Raw genomic sequence first — 14463 nt, forward strand, 5'->3', positions numbered from 1 at the left:
GCGAGATATGGGCAAAAGGACCTCCAAGTGGATTGGGCCCTGTGTTAATTAGCAGCAGGAGGGAAGCCATGTGGATTTGCTGCCTTGGGCACCCTTGCATCTTGGGCTGATTCTGGCCATTCTTGGTAACTTTCTCACCTCCGTGGCAGGAGCTGCTGCTACTTCCTTTCCCAATGGAGCTTATATGGACTTTTGCCCCTCACTTGTTTATTGAAGTGTAGCATAAAAGGAGCAGACTCACAAATGAGGCGTTGCTTTCCAACTTTTTTCTTGCATACATTTTTCTTATGATAATAATTCACCAGGCTCTCTTCTACCATCAGCCCAAGGTCAATATAATGAAATAAAACACCTTATATGGCTAACATACTATCCGTTAGCCTTTTTAGGGTCTTGCTTTGGGAATGATCCGCCTCTGAGGTTTTATAGTCTCACTAGTATTTATACCAAAGGCATTGTAAGAAAAGAGTCCCCGAGGAAAGGAGCTTTCGAGTGCACTCGGTGAGTAACCAGAGAAAGATTTTGCTAGCACAAACACTCTTATGGGAGGGAAGGGGGAGCCACGGAGAGAGCCCGATTGCAGCAACCGAGAGGTTTAGAAACATGTTGCTGCTTAGCTAGACTGAGACTTCCCTAAAAACAGCTCCCTGGCTCTCTTTTTGGGGGAAATTGGTCTGGAGAAATGAATCAGGAAACAATTGCTAATTATCTGTATTTGTTTTAGATCTGTTTCACCTAATGATCCCCACAGGAAATCTTTGGAATACAGAGCCCTACACCCTATCATTTTACTGAATAACTTACTTCTTGTTTTGCATATGTGTGCATCTTTGTGTTAGTCACAAGAGCTGTGAGAAACCCCACAGTTATGTCAGTGTTAAGGCACGGGTGCACATTTTTCTGCATTGAGCATTTTTGATGACCCTTGTAGAGTTTATGGTTCAATGTACAACCTCAAGATGAAAAGTGGAATTTGGTAGTTTGGAAACAATTTTTAGGGAGAAGCCATAAGACTTGGGCTGCTATATCTGTGGACGTCACATAATTTGAATAGAACTGGCCCATGTTACTGATTCTTTACAGTTATAAAGACTAGTCTCTTCCGGCAGGCCTACCCAGATTAATTTTAAACCTAAGAATTTTAAGATGTTCTGATTGTTATTTTAATATTGTGTCGGTTCTATATGCTGGTTTAATCCGTTTAATGCATTTGATTCATATTGTATTGTTGTACTTAATGTTGTTCCCTGCCTTGATCCAAAGGGAGAGGCGGGTAAGAAATAATTATATCATCATCATTGTCATCATCATCCTAAATTATTTATTCCATTAATTTGTGCCAGCTGAACTCAATATCCACTGCTCTTAAAATCTGAGAGTTTCACTTTCCTTAACATTGAAAAAGCGAAGGTCTGTTGTGAAGGGAGAATGTGGGGAGGGCCCTTCCTTTGCAAGCTAGGGGCTGGTAAGATTATTTCCATTTTTGGGAAAAGCCTGTGATGCACCTCGTGTTTCTGTTTATTCCCGTCCAGACTGACGTGGCATGCCGCCACATTCGCTCTCTGATTCATGCTGGTAGCTTTCTGGAGGAGTAGGATGATCAGGGCTGTTGCACACACATACTGGGAGGGAGATATAGACAATTTCCAGAGGGCAGACCACAGTGCTTGCGTGTATTGTGGAAGTTGAAGTTCACGATAAAGTTGCTGCCTCTTTGGAAATGGTTTTATTTATGGAATCCATAAAAGCTTAAGATTTAAATCTTGAATATTTCTTTTCTAGTAGAAGTGGCAATGAAAAATAATCATAAATATTAAAAGTTCCAAGTTTCAACCTGATGTTAACTGTTAATTTTGATCCATATTCTGACCTTGCTTGGATGATTGGCACAATTCCAGGGAACCCATTGAAACAAGTGATAGGAACACCAGACAAGTGGGGGAAATTGTACTCTGATTATAGTATGACTTTTGACCAGGGAAGAAATGTGGGAAATGGGATGTTGGACCTGGAGCTGCTGGCTCTAAGAGGAGAACCTCCCTGGATAGGCAGCAAGACCGTAAGACCTGCCTTGCTGGACCAGACCAAAGTGGGGGCCTCTAGTAGAGCATTCAGTTTCCAGTAGAGCCATGATCCAGATGCTTATGGGAAGGGCACAAGCAGGGTCTGAAGGGGATGGCATTCCCCTGCGGTCTGTCCCCAGCATACAGTAGTCAGGGGTGCCCTGCCTACAAACGTGGAAGCTTCACAGGTATCATGGCTAATGGTAATGGCTAGCCCTAGCCTGCATGAATGGGTCTACTCCAGTTTTAAACCCACCTTGTAGTGGTGGGGGCTTTGAGTGTTTCAGCTTATCCTTTGGCAACTTCTTAATGTGGTAATCCATCCAAGGCAGGCCATCGCTGTGTCCAAGACCAGCCAAGTTAAAGCCCTTTCCCCCTTAGCTTATCACCACAAAGCCAGAGCAGGTGTATTCGCTGCAGCCCTCCTGCTTTCGCTGGCCTCATTAAACCTCTTCTCGTTGTGGCCTTTTGTGGTTGGGCTCCACGAACATTTCACAGCTCTCACTGCACCTAGTTTGTACTGTGCGAAGTTGAAAAGGCGCTAAGAGGACAGTTATAAAGATGCTAGAAAGTCAGGGGGATAAATTCTATATGAGCAAAATAACTACATCACAAATGTATAGCTGCCGTGGCTCCTCGCAAAGAACCCTGGGAATTGCAGTTCCATGAATGTGCTGATCATAATTCAGTTAGGCATCCTTCGCTGTCCTCACAGACCTACGGTTCCCAGAGGAGAAAGGACCATTATACTAGTTTAAGTCTGTAATGCAGATATGCCTTTGGGGTTGTCAGGGGCAATGGGGTTCTGTTCATTGGCTCCTTTCTGAGCTTGGCTGGGTCCTTGCTAGCGCTCCGCATCTTCTCCTGCCAGCACTGGACTTGTCTGCACAGCTGTCGGTTCTGCATGAAGAGACGGCCAATGGTGTTCTTCTTCCAGGTCTCCGTGTCCCAGCACCACCTCTTATCTTAGCCATGTGTGAAGAGGAGACAACCGCCCTGGTTTGCGACAATGGCTCTGGGCTATGCAAGGCTGGCTTTGCCGGGGATGATGCGCCCCGTGCAGTGTTCCCATCCATCGTGGGTCGCCCACGTCACCAGGTTTGTGAACGGAGTCCCCTTTGGGTGCTTTCCATAATGGAGGTGGTCTCCCCTGCTGGTCTCCCCCTCCAAAGCCCTGAAGGCTACAAGGGAAGGCTTTGCGAGGGCCCAGATCTGGCGGGACCAATTGGGTGAGGTATTTCAGCCACTCTCCTTACGAGAGACACAGCGTAGGAACCATGCAGGGTATATACTGGACTTTTAAAAAGTTATTATTACCCAGATACAATACAATATATCCAAAGAAACATAAGATGAAGAACTACAAATCGTAAGGAAAAAATGCTACAACTAGTAACAAAGAAGGAAGTGTTGGTGGTTGTGGTGTGTCTGGGGATGCACGGCAGAGTTTGTGTCTCTTTTTGGTTCTCTAGGGCGTGATGGTGGGGATGGGCCAGAAAGACAGCTACGTTGGGGATGAAGCCCAAAGCAAGAGAGGAATTCTGACCCTTAAGTACCCCATTGAGCACGGCATCATCACCAACTGGGACGACATGGAAAAGGTGTGGTGAGGAACTCTGCTCTTCTCATTTTTTTATTCAGAATTTTAATGGGAGATTTTATATTAAAATAGAGAAAAATGAACACAAAGGTAAATAAGCATGCAATAATAGCCCAAACCTCTTTACATTTCCTTGTGATTTAATGCTAACCTAATAGGAACTGAAAGGACTTCCCAGAGTATTTTATAATAATAATATGTAAGTTTGGTCACCAGCCATGTAATCAAAGTTTTCCGTCTCCCTTTTTCCATTGCTCGCAGCTGTCACTTTTCCTGATATTTTGCAATGAGGTTAGGAATGGGAATTTAAAAATTACTTACTGGATTCCAGTGACTTTGTAGCTGCTTTTTCTTTTGAGCAAATCCCAGAAGGTTTGTAGCTTCTAATTTATTTTTAAAGGTATATGAATAGTCATATAGCCAGGCCAGGGCAATGATCTGAAGGCACATGACATGGCAAACTTTGTGAAGTGAAGCAGGTCTGGGTCTGACCAGTGCCTGGATAGAAGATTGTAATAATAAAAAAAATCTAATAAATAAATATTATAATACTTAAAGTGTCTGCTCCCAAAGTCAATGTATTTATACATTTCCATTAAATGTATGTAAAATCAATATTCTCTGCTCCTCTGTGTGCCCAGTGGGGAAACCCATCCAATCGTAGAAGCTAAACTACAAGGAAAAGCCTTGATATTTTGAGGGCCACACCAGTCCACAGCTGGGCACCTGTATTACCACCCTGGGTAGCAAATATAATACAATTGACTGCATTTTTCACAGGTTTTTAAATTGAATAAGCCATATACATTAGATATGAAAGGAACAAGAAAAGCAGAAATCAAGAGCTAAATGAAAGGTTCAGACACCTAGCGTAAATAGTTCTATTAACTACCCCTGGATTAGTGAGTGGAAGCTAGAGAAAGATAAATTGTGCTGCATGTTGAGAATGTTTGACATTTGTGCTTATTCTTATTACTTTTGCCGTACTTGGATGGTCCAAAAAAGATACTAGCCGTTTCTTTTCTTAATATATTAAATACATTGGCTGGAAACTAAATAGGCACAGGTCAAAACATTTCCATTATGCTCATATTAGAGCTTCCATAATTTTTCCTCTGATTACAGCTCCTTGCACTACATTGTATTGGATGATTTCCCTCCCTTTCCATGCTGTTACAGATCCTTTGTATTATTCTTTGCTATTATGAAGGAAATCACCTGATTTCATGTGGTGAGGTTCTGTGCCCGAACTACTCAACATGTGGTGACATGGAGCAATTTAAACCAGTCTCCACATTGTGGTGGTTACACAGTGTCACTCAACCATTAGTGAGGTTTAGAACAAGAGTAATTATATACGATAATACAATTGATGCCATCCAGCCATCAGTGTAGCAGCTGTGGAACCGCCCAGGGAGCTTCGGCTATTGGGTGGTATAAAAATGCAATAAACAAACAAACACGCTCGGGTGTTATTTGGGTCTGAGGAATGAATATACTTCCTAAAAGATTCCCAAAGCAGATGTAACATCTAAGCATGGAGTGTTTCTCCTGCAGACCCTTGACTGCCCGCCTCTCCACCCACGGCCACAAATGATAACCTGCCTCCCTTGGGGAATGGTAGGCAGCAGGTGTCACACAGCCCTGCAGGAAGCTCTTGTCTGTCCATTTTATCTAGATCTGGCACCATTCTTTCTACAACGAATTGCGAGTGGCGCCTGAAGAACACCCCACACTTCTTACAGAGGCTCCCCTGAACCCCAAGGCAAACCGAGAAAAGATGACTCAGGTAAAGCCTCCCATCCTGCCATTCCTGAGTGAGAAGCTGTGAAAGGTCTTTTCCATTTGCGTCTAGAGCAGAGGAGTCCCCCTGTGTGTTAGCAAGTCTTCCCCCAACTGTGCAGTCAACTCAAGTATATGTTGAATTTGGGCAGTGATGTTTTTAGGGGCACCAATGAAGCAGCCCTTTGCAGTCAGAGAGATGGGTCCCAGGACCTCTTGCAGAACATGCTGGCTGAGCCATGCACTCAGCTCTTGACTCCAGTGTGCTCCATAGCTCAGAAGAAGAAAACGTAGTGGGACGTTTGTCTGCCCTTCATAAGGAGCCAGAGCCCAAGCTTCCAGTGGTGGGTTTTGGGAGCTGTTGAAGGCAGCAGGCAGAGGCAGGCCAAGGGCTCTGCTCGGACGTTTCGCAGCAAAAGCACTGGAGTCCATGCTGTTGTGCAGCTCCTTTTCATTCCAGTGAGGCTGGTGGAGGAGAATGTCACAGCCGTGGATTGTGGCCAATGTTGATTAATGGGGGAAGGATGCTGTTTGGGCTTTCTGCCTCAGGTATTGAAATGTATTGGGCTGACCATGTGCCAGAGGAGATCCATGCAGACTCAGAAGATGGTTCAACAGAGGGCTGCAAACTCATAGAACAGCAGAGTTGGAAGGGGCCTACAAGGCCATCGAGTCCAACCCCCTGCTCAATGCAGGAATCCACCCTAAAGCACACCTGGCAGATGGTTGTCCAGCTGCCTCTTGAAGGCCTCTAGTGTGGGAGAGCCAACAACCTCCCTAGGTCATGGGTTCCATTGTCATACTGCTCTAACAGTCAGGAAGTTTTTCCTGATGTCCAGCTGGAATCTGGCTCCAGTCCCTGCACTGCCACTTCTTCTCTTTTCCCATCCTAGATTATGTTTGAAACCTTTAACGTCCCTGCCATGTATGTTGCAATTCAAGCTGTGTTGTCCCTTTATGCATCTGGCCGTACTACTGGTGAGTGCTTTTGTTTCAATTGTTTTGTGTTTAGAAGTATGATTTCTGTGCAAGTCAGAGAAATCCACAGCAAAATTGGGAAGACCCCACCCCCCCGGGCTATTTGATGCACAGACTGCCATCCTACCTGGGGAGACAATTCCCATCCTTTGGTTCACCGGCATGTCTGTACTGCATCAGCTTAATAGTTGTTCCCTGGTAAGTGGTTCTGAGCAGGAGGGCGGACTGCTGATTTCGAAGAGCCTGGCTGCATGGTACATTAATCACATCACAATATTCACACATGAAGACAGGTGGAGGATGCAGACTGGGGTAGTCCCACAGTTAAGCCCTCTGTCCCATGCTCTAGGTGATCTTCTTTCTCTCTCTGCTCCTCAACCCCTAGAGACAATGAACTGCAAAGTTCCTGCTGCCCTGTGTGTGGGCCTCTGATCCCCTTAAGCTCTCTCTGCCTGTCTCTGAGGGAGTTCCAGAATTCACTCCTATCCACCAGAGTCTGGATTGCCTGTGGCCAGAGTCAACATGGTGAATGTCACATGTAGCCAGGCACTTCACACTTTCACTAATGTTCCCTTCCTGGAATTCTTTGGGAGAAGCCATGACAATGAAAATAGTATAAAAATAATTATTGTTTGTAGTATAGTTTGCCTCACCAAGACAGAAAGATATGCTTTTGTCAATAGTCCATTTTGCTTGGGAGTTGTTGCTGTAGATATAGAATCATGGAATCACAGAATAGCAGAGTTGGAAGGGGCCTACAAGGCCATCGAGTCCAACCCCCTGCTCAATGCTGGAATCCACCCTAAAGCATCCCTGACAGATGGTTGTCCAGCTGCCTCTTGAAGGCCTCTAGGGTGGGAGAGCCCACAACCTCCCTAGGTAAATGTTTCCATTGTCGGACTGCTCTAACAGTCAGGAAGTTTTTCCTGATGTCCAGCTGGAATCTGGCTTCCTTTAATATCAGACTGCAGCTCTTCTGAGCATTTGATGCAAGGATGGTTCTTGGAGTATGCCCCGAATTGTTGTCTGATGGCATCTGCACAAATCCATTCAGATTTGACTATTTATTTATTTATTGCATTTGTATACCGCCCCATAGCTGAATCTCTCTGGGCAGTTCACATAAGATAAAGACTCTCTCATGGTGGAGATGCCTAATATGGCTGCAGTTATCCTGTTGGTGCTCAGGTAGACAAAGTTGCTGAGTAGAGCTTCCATGGAGGGGGGAGGAAAGGGGGGGAATTATTAGAGCTTCCAGAGTAGAGGAACAATCAGGGAATATAAATGGTTGCAGAAGAAAATCTCTCCCTGGAGACTTCAAGGTGAATCTAGAATAAATCAAGGTATTTGCAGTCACCTTAGTCTTACATGGCTTGCAGCCTGAAACTATGCATGTTTTCTCAAATGTTCGCCTATTGACCCTGGGGCTTTTTACCAGGGAAGTGTGCTGAAGATTTCAGCCTTAGGCCCTGTTCACAAAGCCATGCTCATCCCTTGATGCCTACAAAGTGCACGTGTAGAAGAATCATTATACCAAACTCTGTGCCAACAGCTCATTATAGTCCCAGAGGAATCATTTGCTATAAAAGAGAAGAGATTCGTGGCTTCTCAACCTCTTCCTTTTTTTTGGACTCTAGGTATCGTTTTGGACTCTGGTGACGGCGTCACCCACAATGTGCCCATTTACGAAGGTTATGCCCTGCCTCATGCAATCATGCGTCTTGACCTGGCTGGCCGTGACCTTACGGACTACCTCATGAAGATTCTTACGGAGAGGGGCTACTCTTTCGTCACCACTGGTAAGAAAGGATGTCAGGCTGCTCTCAGGGATGGATGTCAGGCTGCTCCAGCATTCCCCTTTCCGTCTCAGAGGTCACCTCCCAGATCACAGGAAGGGCTGAGGGTAGATGGACCTCTCATATGCATAGAATGTCTTATCGTTAGGCATCCTGGCTATCATTTTGTATTTGTATTTTTGTCATTATCTTGTTAACTTAGGCCATATCTTTATTACAGAACTAAGTCAATCTGATAGAGCACTGAATGTCATAAGGAACATGAGGAATCCATGGGCAACTCAGACGTCGAGAGGATGGCCCCTTGTAGACACAAGGCATTAAGTCATAGTCAAGGGGGCTAGATTCAGGCTAGTGCACTGGGCATATGGCCACAGACATGGGGCCTGCAGCTGAGTGCCCACTCAAGCTGGCACCCCTGACTATAGGCCTCCATCAGTTTCTCTGCCCTTTCTTATCAGGCACTTTGTTCCAATGCTAGTTGAGATTCCCATGGCTGTTGTGACGCTTGTGAAAAACTGAGATAGGGAGAGGATGGTGGAGTAGAACTGGAAGACTTGGGAAATAATGAAGCAGCAGCTTTGAATTTCAGTCACCACCAATTTCAGTCACCACCATTTCTCCTCCATTGAGCTGTACAGTTCAGGGCTGGGCCAAGGTAGTTTGCTGCCTGAGATGAACAATCCACATAGGGAATTCTCCCATGCAGGCCTCATTTTGAAATAATCAAGGGGGCTTATGCAGGGAAACACCCAGGCAGATCTCTCTCTCTCTCTCTCTTCTGCCCATAAGCCCCATCCACTCCAGCTCTGCCCCCTGAGGTGAGCGCTGCCCTTCGTCCCACCTATAGTCATGCTGCCTTTGGTACAAACCACCTCTGTCCTTCACAGCTGAACGGGAAATTGTGCGTGACATCAAGGAGAAGCTGTGCTACGTTGCTCTGGACTTTGAGAATGAAATGGCAACCGCTGCGTCCTCGTCTTCCCTGGAAAAGAGCTACGAGCTGCCCGATGGGCAGGTCATCACCATCGGCAACGAGCGATTCCGTTGCCCAGAAACACTCTTCCAGCCGTCCTTTATTGGTGAGTCTCCAGGTCTGGCATGAAAAGTGGAGTCCAGGGATCTGGGGTTGAAGTGCCTGAGGTGGATCTTTCCTTCTAATTAGATGTTTGTTTTTCTAATTAGGTGAGTTGACACAATTGTCTTTGATTTTGATATTTATACCTGAAATGTTCAGTAAATCCTGAGAGGAATATGGTGGAGAATAAACTCTTTCCATTTTCAGTACATAATCCTGAATTAGCATAAAATAAATAATAATGCCAAATGTTAAATTAAATTAGCAATTAAATTTCAATTGAACAATGACAAATCTTGAAGACAACTGGGTGCTTATCTCAGCCTGGAAAGATGCCCCCTGAACATGTACCATTCTCATAGGCATGGAATCTGCTGGGATTCATGAGACAACATACAATTCCATCATGAAGTGTGACATTGACATCCGCAAAGACCTCTATGCCAACAACGTCCTTTCAGGTGGCACCACTATGTACCCTGGCATTGCAGACAGAATGCAAAAGGAAATTACAGCCTTGGCTCCCAGCACAATGAAGATAAAGGCAAGTCTGGCCAATTCTCTTTTGAGATTTAGCATATCTTTCCCTAACAGCTGTTTGCTCAAATTCCAACTCCAACCCAGGAGGGCAGTAAAACTGCAGGGAGCAAAGTTCCAGGTGTTCACCTGGGGTACCCACTGTCACCTGTGGGAGGGGGTTATCCAAGAGTATGTAGCACTGTTCTCCTTCCACTAGCTGACAAAGGGGAAATCTTGCTGTTATTATCTTGCTATTGCCGTGGGCTCTGGTATTTTACATTTTTTTAAAATCCCAAATCCCACAATATACATTATACAAATTTGGCAAATATACAGTAGTTTGCACGTACCAAAAATCTGTGTAGGTGAGTAGGTCTTAAAAAGTTGTTCAGGTTCAATTTTTTCTTCCTGCTTAATTGTGCATATCCCTTATTCAGTTGCCAACTGACTGGAAAAAATGACTTGACCTGCTCTTGTACATTTAACAGTAGCTTGATGCACAGAAATCAGCAGGTGAAGTTTTTCTAGTCCTGGTGATGTCATCACCTGCAAAAGTCTGCAAATCAAGTTGAAGGCAGAAGAGTCCAAAAGTTGGCAACTCTCCTTCATTAGCAACTTTCTGCTTTGCCCTATTGAGCCCTCCTCACACTTTGAGAGCCACGTATCAAAGACTTAGGATGTCGCAGCACTCGCACCATTTCCCAAGGCAGCTGTGTAATTTTGGCTTGACACTGACTGGATTGTGGCTTCAAGATTTCATTGCGCTTCTCAGCCTTGCAAAGTGTGTAATCTCTATTCCACTTGTTAACTCTGTTTTGCAAATGTCTTGACAGATCATTGCTCCTCCTGAGCGCAAGTATTCTGTTTGGATTGGAGGCTCCATCCTGGCTTCGCTCTCCACCTTCCAGCAGATGTGGATCAGCAAACCAGAATATGATGAAGCCGGCCCCTCAATTGTGCACAGGAAGTGCTTCTAAAGACCAGAGCTAGATTCTTCCAGAGCACGGAGACCCCTTTCTTCTTCTTCTTCTTCTTCTGCAACTCTTTCTAACCCTTTAATAAGCATTAAAACTTTTTTCAAGTCAGCCACTGTCAATGGTGCTTTGTCCCCTGTCTTTTCATGTCATAGATCTGCTTTGAGCGAACCTTTTTCCTTTATAACGTGTCACAGGGAAGAATTTGAAATAGGTGTTCACAGAACATCTGTCCAACGGCAGTTCACGTCCTCCTGAAAACTCACTACTTCGATTGATGAGGATGGTGAAGTATGTTAATCTGTTCAGGGGAAGCAACAAAAAGCCTTGTGATGCCTTAGGAACTAAAAAGCCTTATTGTGACATGAACTCCTGTAGGCTCTAGTCCACAAACGTTTCTGCCACAATAAATGTGTTAGCATTTCAGCTGCCAGAAGATGATTGTTTTTAATATTTTTTTACTCACATTGATAAAATGCCATTCAAAAAGCAAAAACACTAATGTTGGCCCATCAGAAAAATCCAGAGCTGAGCAAATAGGATCAACCAAAATGTTACAAATTATTGTGCAAAGCCTTTGAGTTCTCTAGAACTCTTTCATCAGGCAAGAAATCACATCAAAATAAGTGCCAAGGCAGGAGGAACGCTGGCTTTGCGTTACAGCCATAAAGACTGCATTGGTCACAGCCCGAAGATGGACTGTAGGAAACGATGGCAGACTTAGATGGCTGAAGCGCTCCTCGGTGCTTGTGTTCAAAGGGCTCCGTATTCGTGGCTGCTGTCATCTGCAGAGCCAGTACGGTCTGGGCATAGACTTCTGTAAGGTCTTGCCTTCACCTGGGCCACCCACAGGCTACCTGGCAGGACTGTCCACACGAGCACACTGCTCGTGTGGACAGTCACTGCTGCTGCTCTTATTTATTATTTATTTATTTTAGCATTTTTGTCCTGCCTTTTAGCCAAAAAGGCTCTCAAGGCAGCTTACAAAAATATTTCTTAAGGCAGTCCCTGCTCACAGGCTTACAATCTAAAAAAAAAATGACACAAAAGGCAAGGGAGCGGGGTCTGGCTGCTGCTTCCTCCCCCACGGATAGCCTCTCACCTCGCCTTTATTCTTTTAAGCTCCACAGCCCAGCAACCCGGCCCTCGGTTTCCCATTCTGCTGCCACCATTAACGGTGCATGAACTCAGGCACTCTCCCACAGGCCACACCAGTTGTTTGAAATTATTTGGAATTTATTAACATAAGTAATTGCGTGTAAACAAGCAACACGGTTTCCTCAGTTGCAGTGCATAACGGTTACGAGGTTTCTTCGCATATTGGTTTCTGCAAGTTCTTTCTTAAAAGGTTCCGCTATAGAACACTACTGTCTATATTCTCAAATATCTTTATTCCCACCAGTCCTTCCTGTCCTCTGCAATCTCGCCCTCTCTCCTCACAGACCCTTCACATTTCATTTCATTTCATTTCTTGCATTTTTATACCGCCCAATAGCCGAAGCTCTCTGGGCGGTTCACATAATCTACACTTCTGTCTTCCTGCCAGCTAAAACTATATGGACACATTTTTCAAGCTCCTCCCACTCTCATACAGCCAGCCAATCCAAGCACTCCCCTGCCACCATCCAATCAACACTCAGGCATTCCCCCCCTCTTCTGTTCCATACTTACCAGATCTGTAAATACAAATTGTAAGTACATTGAGGCTTACTTACTTCCTGGAACTTTATGCATAACATAAACAAAAACCTTGCAAATACTTACACTTAAGGCCTATAAGGCAGCTGATCATCACAACATCAGTGCCATTACAGGCAGCAGAGTAGAAGACAAGGTGGACCTGGCTCATTGCGGCCACAGTCCATCTCCGCAGCAGAAGAGACCAGCAAGCTCCCTCTCTTGCATGAAGGACAGGGAGGGTCTTGCAGGCAAAGAGGCTCCATACATGCGCGCACCAAATAGCTAGAGCATTAATATGGTTTGTTGTTCTAGCCACAGCAAGCTCTTACATGTGTAGCTTCCAGGCAGGCTTGATGTATTCATACAGCTGGGCCTAAGGAAGGGACGCTTCAACTTGGGAGGAAACACCCTTAAGTGTCCCCAGGAATGCCTTCATTTTGCACAGGAAAGTTGTCAGCAGATGAGAAATGGGCTCTGGACCACAAAGCACCATGGGTGTCATAGAATCATAGAATAGCAGAGTTGGAAGGGGCCCACAAGGCCATCGAGTCCAACCCCCTGCTCAATGCAGGAATCTACCCTAAATCATCCCCGACAGATGGTTGTCCAGCTGCCTCTTGAGTGCCTCTAGTGTGGGAGAGCCCACAACCTCCCTAGGTAACTGATTCCACCGTTGCACTGCTCTAACAGTCAGGAAGTTTTTCCTGATGTCCAGACGGAATCTGGCTTCCTTTAACTTGAGCCCATTATTCCGTGTCCTGCACTCTGGGAGGATCGAGAAGAGATCCTGGCCCTCCTCTGTGTGACAACCTTTCAAGTATTTGAAGAGTGCTATCAGGTCTCCCCTCAATCTTCTCTTCTCCAGGCTAAACAGGCCCAGTTCTTTCAGTCCCTCTTCAGGGGGCTTTGTTTCCAGACCCCTGATCATCCTGGTTGCCCTCCTCTGCCCTCCTTGCAAGGTGTGATGGCTGGCACGCAGCTCCCCACAAGAGTGACAATGATAAATCACCTACCTCCGATGGTAGCAGGCTTGGAAGAATGCACCACCACACTTTGGCTCTCTTTTGATTGCTGCCACCCAAATTCTGTGTTCCCTCTGAGCTTAGCTGCAATCCTCAGTAGCTGGGGTGAGGGAAGGAAGTTGCCCAGCAACAAATTCATTGCTATTTCCTGTTGTAATGCCAAGTATTCTGAGGCGTCCAGGCCTTGACACGAAAACCTATTCCTGCAGGAGATGAAAGCTACTGGGTGTCAACACAGCTCCCTGACTGTTTGGGCTCTCCTTGGGGGCGTGGCTCTGGGGCCTGCCATGATGAGCACCTGCCCTGTAACATTCATACCAGGGCATCAAGTATCACCAGAGCGAGCGGATGTGCCACCCGGGCGCCGCCTGGTTAACGGCGGAGGGCAGGTTCAGCTCGGGACGCGCCTGCCTGCCTATGGCGTGGGCCGCGGCACGTCCAGGGTCTCCCTGCAGGCCAGAGCAGGCATTCAGCCGGAGCTGCGCTCGCTGCCGCCGGCAGGGCCGGTGCTACCATAAAGGCCACTCAGGCGGCCGCCTAGAGCGCCAATCTAAGAGGGGCGCTGGGCACAGCACTCAGGCGCATTGGCTGTGAGCCGGGCCAGCCCGAGGATTCAGCTGGGCCTGGGCAGGCGAGATGGCGCCCTGCACCCACCCAGCTGAAGCGAAGCCAGGGACGCTGGGGTGGGGGTGGGGCGGCTCCATGTTCGGACTTCCAGAACGCGCCCGGAAGAGAGACAGAGAGAGAGAGAATGTATGGGTGAATGGGGTGCATCATGGGGTCTTTGAGTGAATGCATGTGTTCATGAGTGTGTTTGTTTGGAGTGAGTGATGCTGAGTGTGTGTGTGCGCGCACGCGCATGTGAGTTGGAGGGTACGATTTGGAGGTGACATTCCTATTAAATAATCCATTTTAGACCCATAGACGTTCCTTTCCAATTTGTTTGCTATAATTGCATGACATATTTCTTG

At 46.1% G+C, this 14463-nt stretch overlaps 1 protein-coding gene across 1 annotated transcript; it reads left to right on the forward strand.

Annotated features, from left to right (window-relative positions):
* The first annotated feature begins 467 nt into the window (after positions 1-467).
* Positions 468-10884, forward strand: ACTG2 (actin gamma 2, smooth muscle). The gene is made up of 9 exons (XM_063139325.1): positions 468-501; positions 3001-3161; positions 3536-3664; positions 5342-5452; positions 6339-6423; positions 8061-8222; positions 9110-9301; positions 9660-9841; positions 10650-10884. The coding sequence occupies exons 2-9, from the start codon at positions 3036-3038 to the stop codon at positions 10791-10793; spliced, it is 1131 nt and encodes a 376-aa protein (XP_062995395.1). The 5' UTR covers positions 468-501; positions 3001-3035; the 3' UTR covers positions 10794-10884.
* The last annotated feature ends 3579 nt before the right edge of the window (positions 10885-14463 follow it).

The sequence above is a fragment of the Elgaria multicarinata genome, chromosome 12 (assembly GCF_023053635.1).
Source record: "Elgaria multicarinata webbii isolate HBS135686 ecotype San Diego chromosome 12, rElgMul1.1.pri, whole genome shotgun sequence".
NCBI classification, from domain to species: Eukaryota; Metazoa; Chordata; class Lepidosauria; order Squamata; family Anguidae; genus Elgaria; species Elgaria multicarinata.

What these genes read in the sequence shown, in the direction of transcription:
- ACTG2 (XM_063139325.1), top strand. Translation starts at nt 3,036, where the DNA reads ATGTGTGAAGAGGAGACAACCGCCCTGGTTTGCGACAATGGCTCTGGG. An exon ending in TGGGTCGCCCACGTCACCAG is followed by an intron (nt 3,162 to 3,535) that starts GTTTGTGAACGG and finishes TTGGTTCTCTAG; the next exon opens with GGCGTGATGGTGGGGATGGG. An exon ending in CTACTCTTTCGTCACCACTG is followed by an intron (nt 8,223 to 9,109) that starts GTAAGAAAGGAT and finishes TGTCCTTCACAG; the next exon opens with CTGAACGGGAAATTGTGCGT.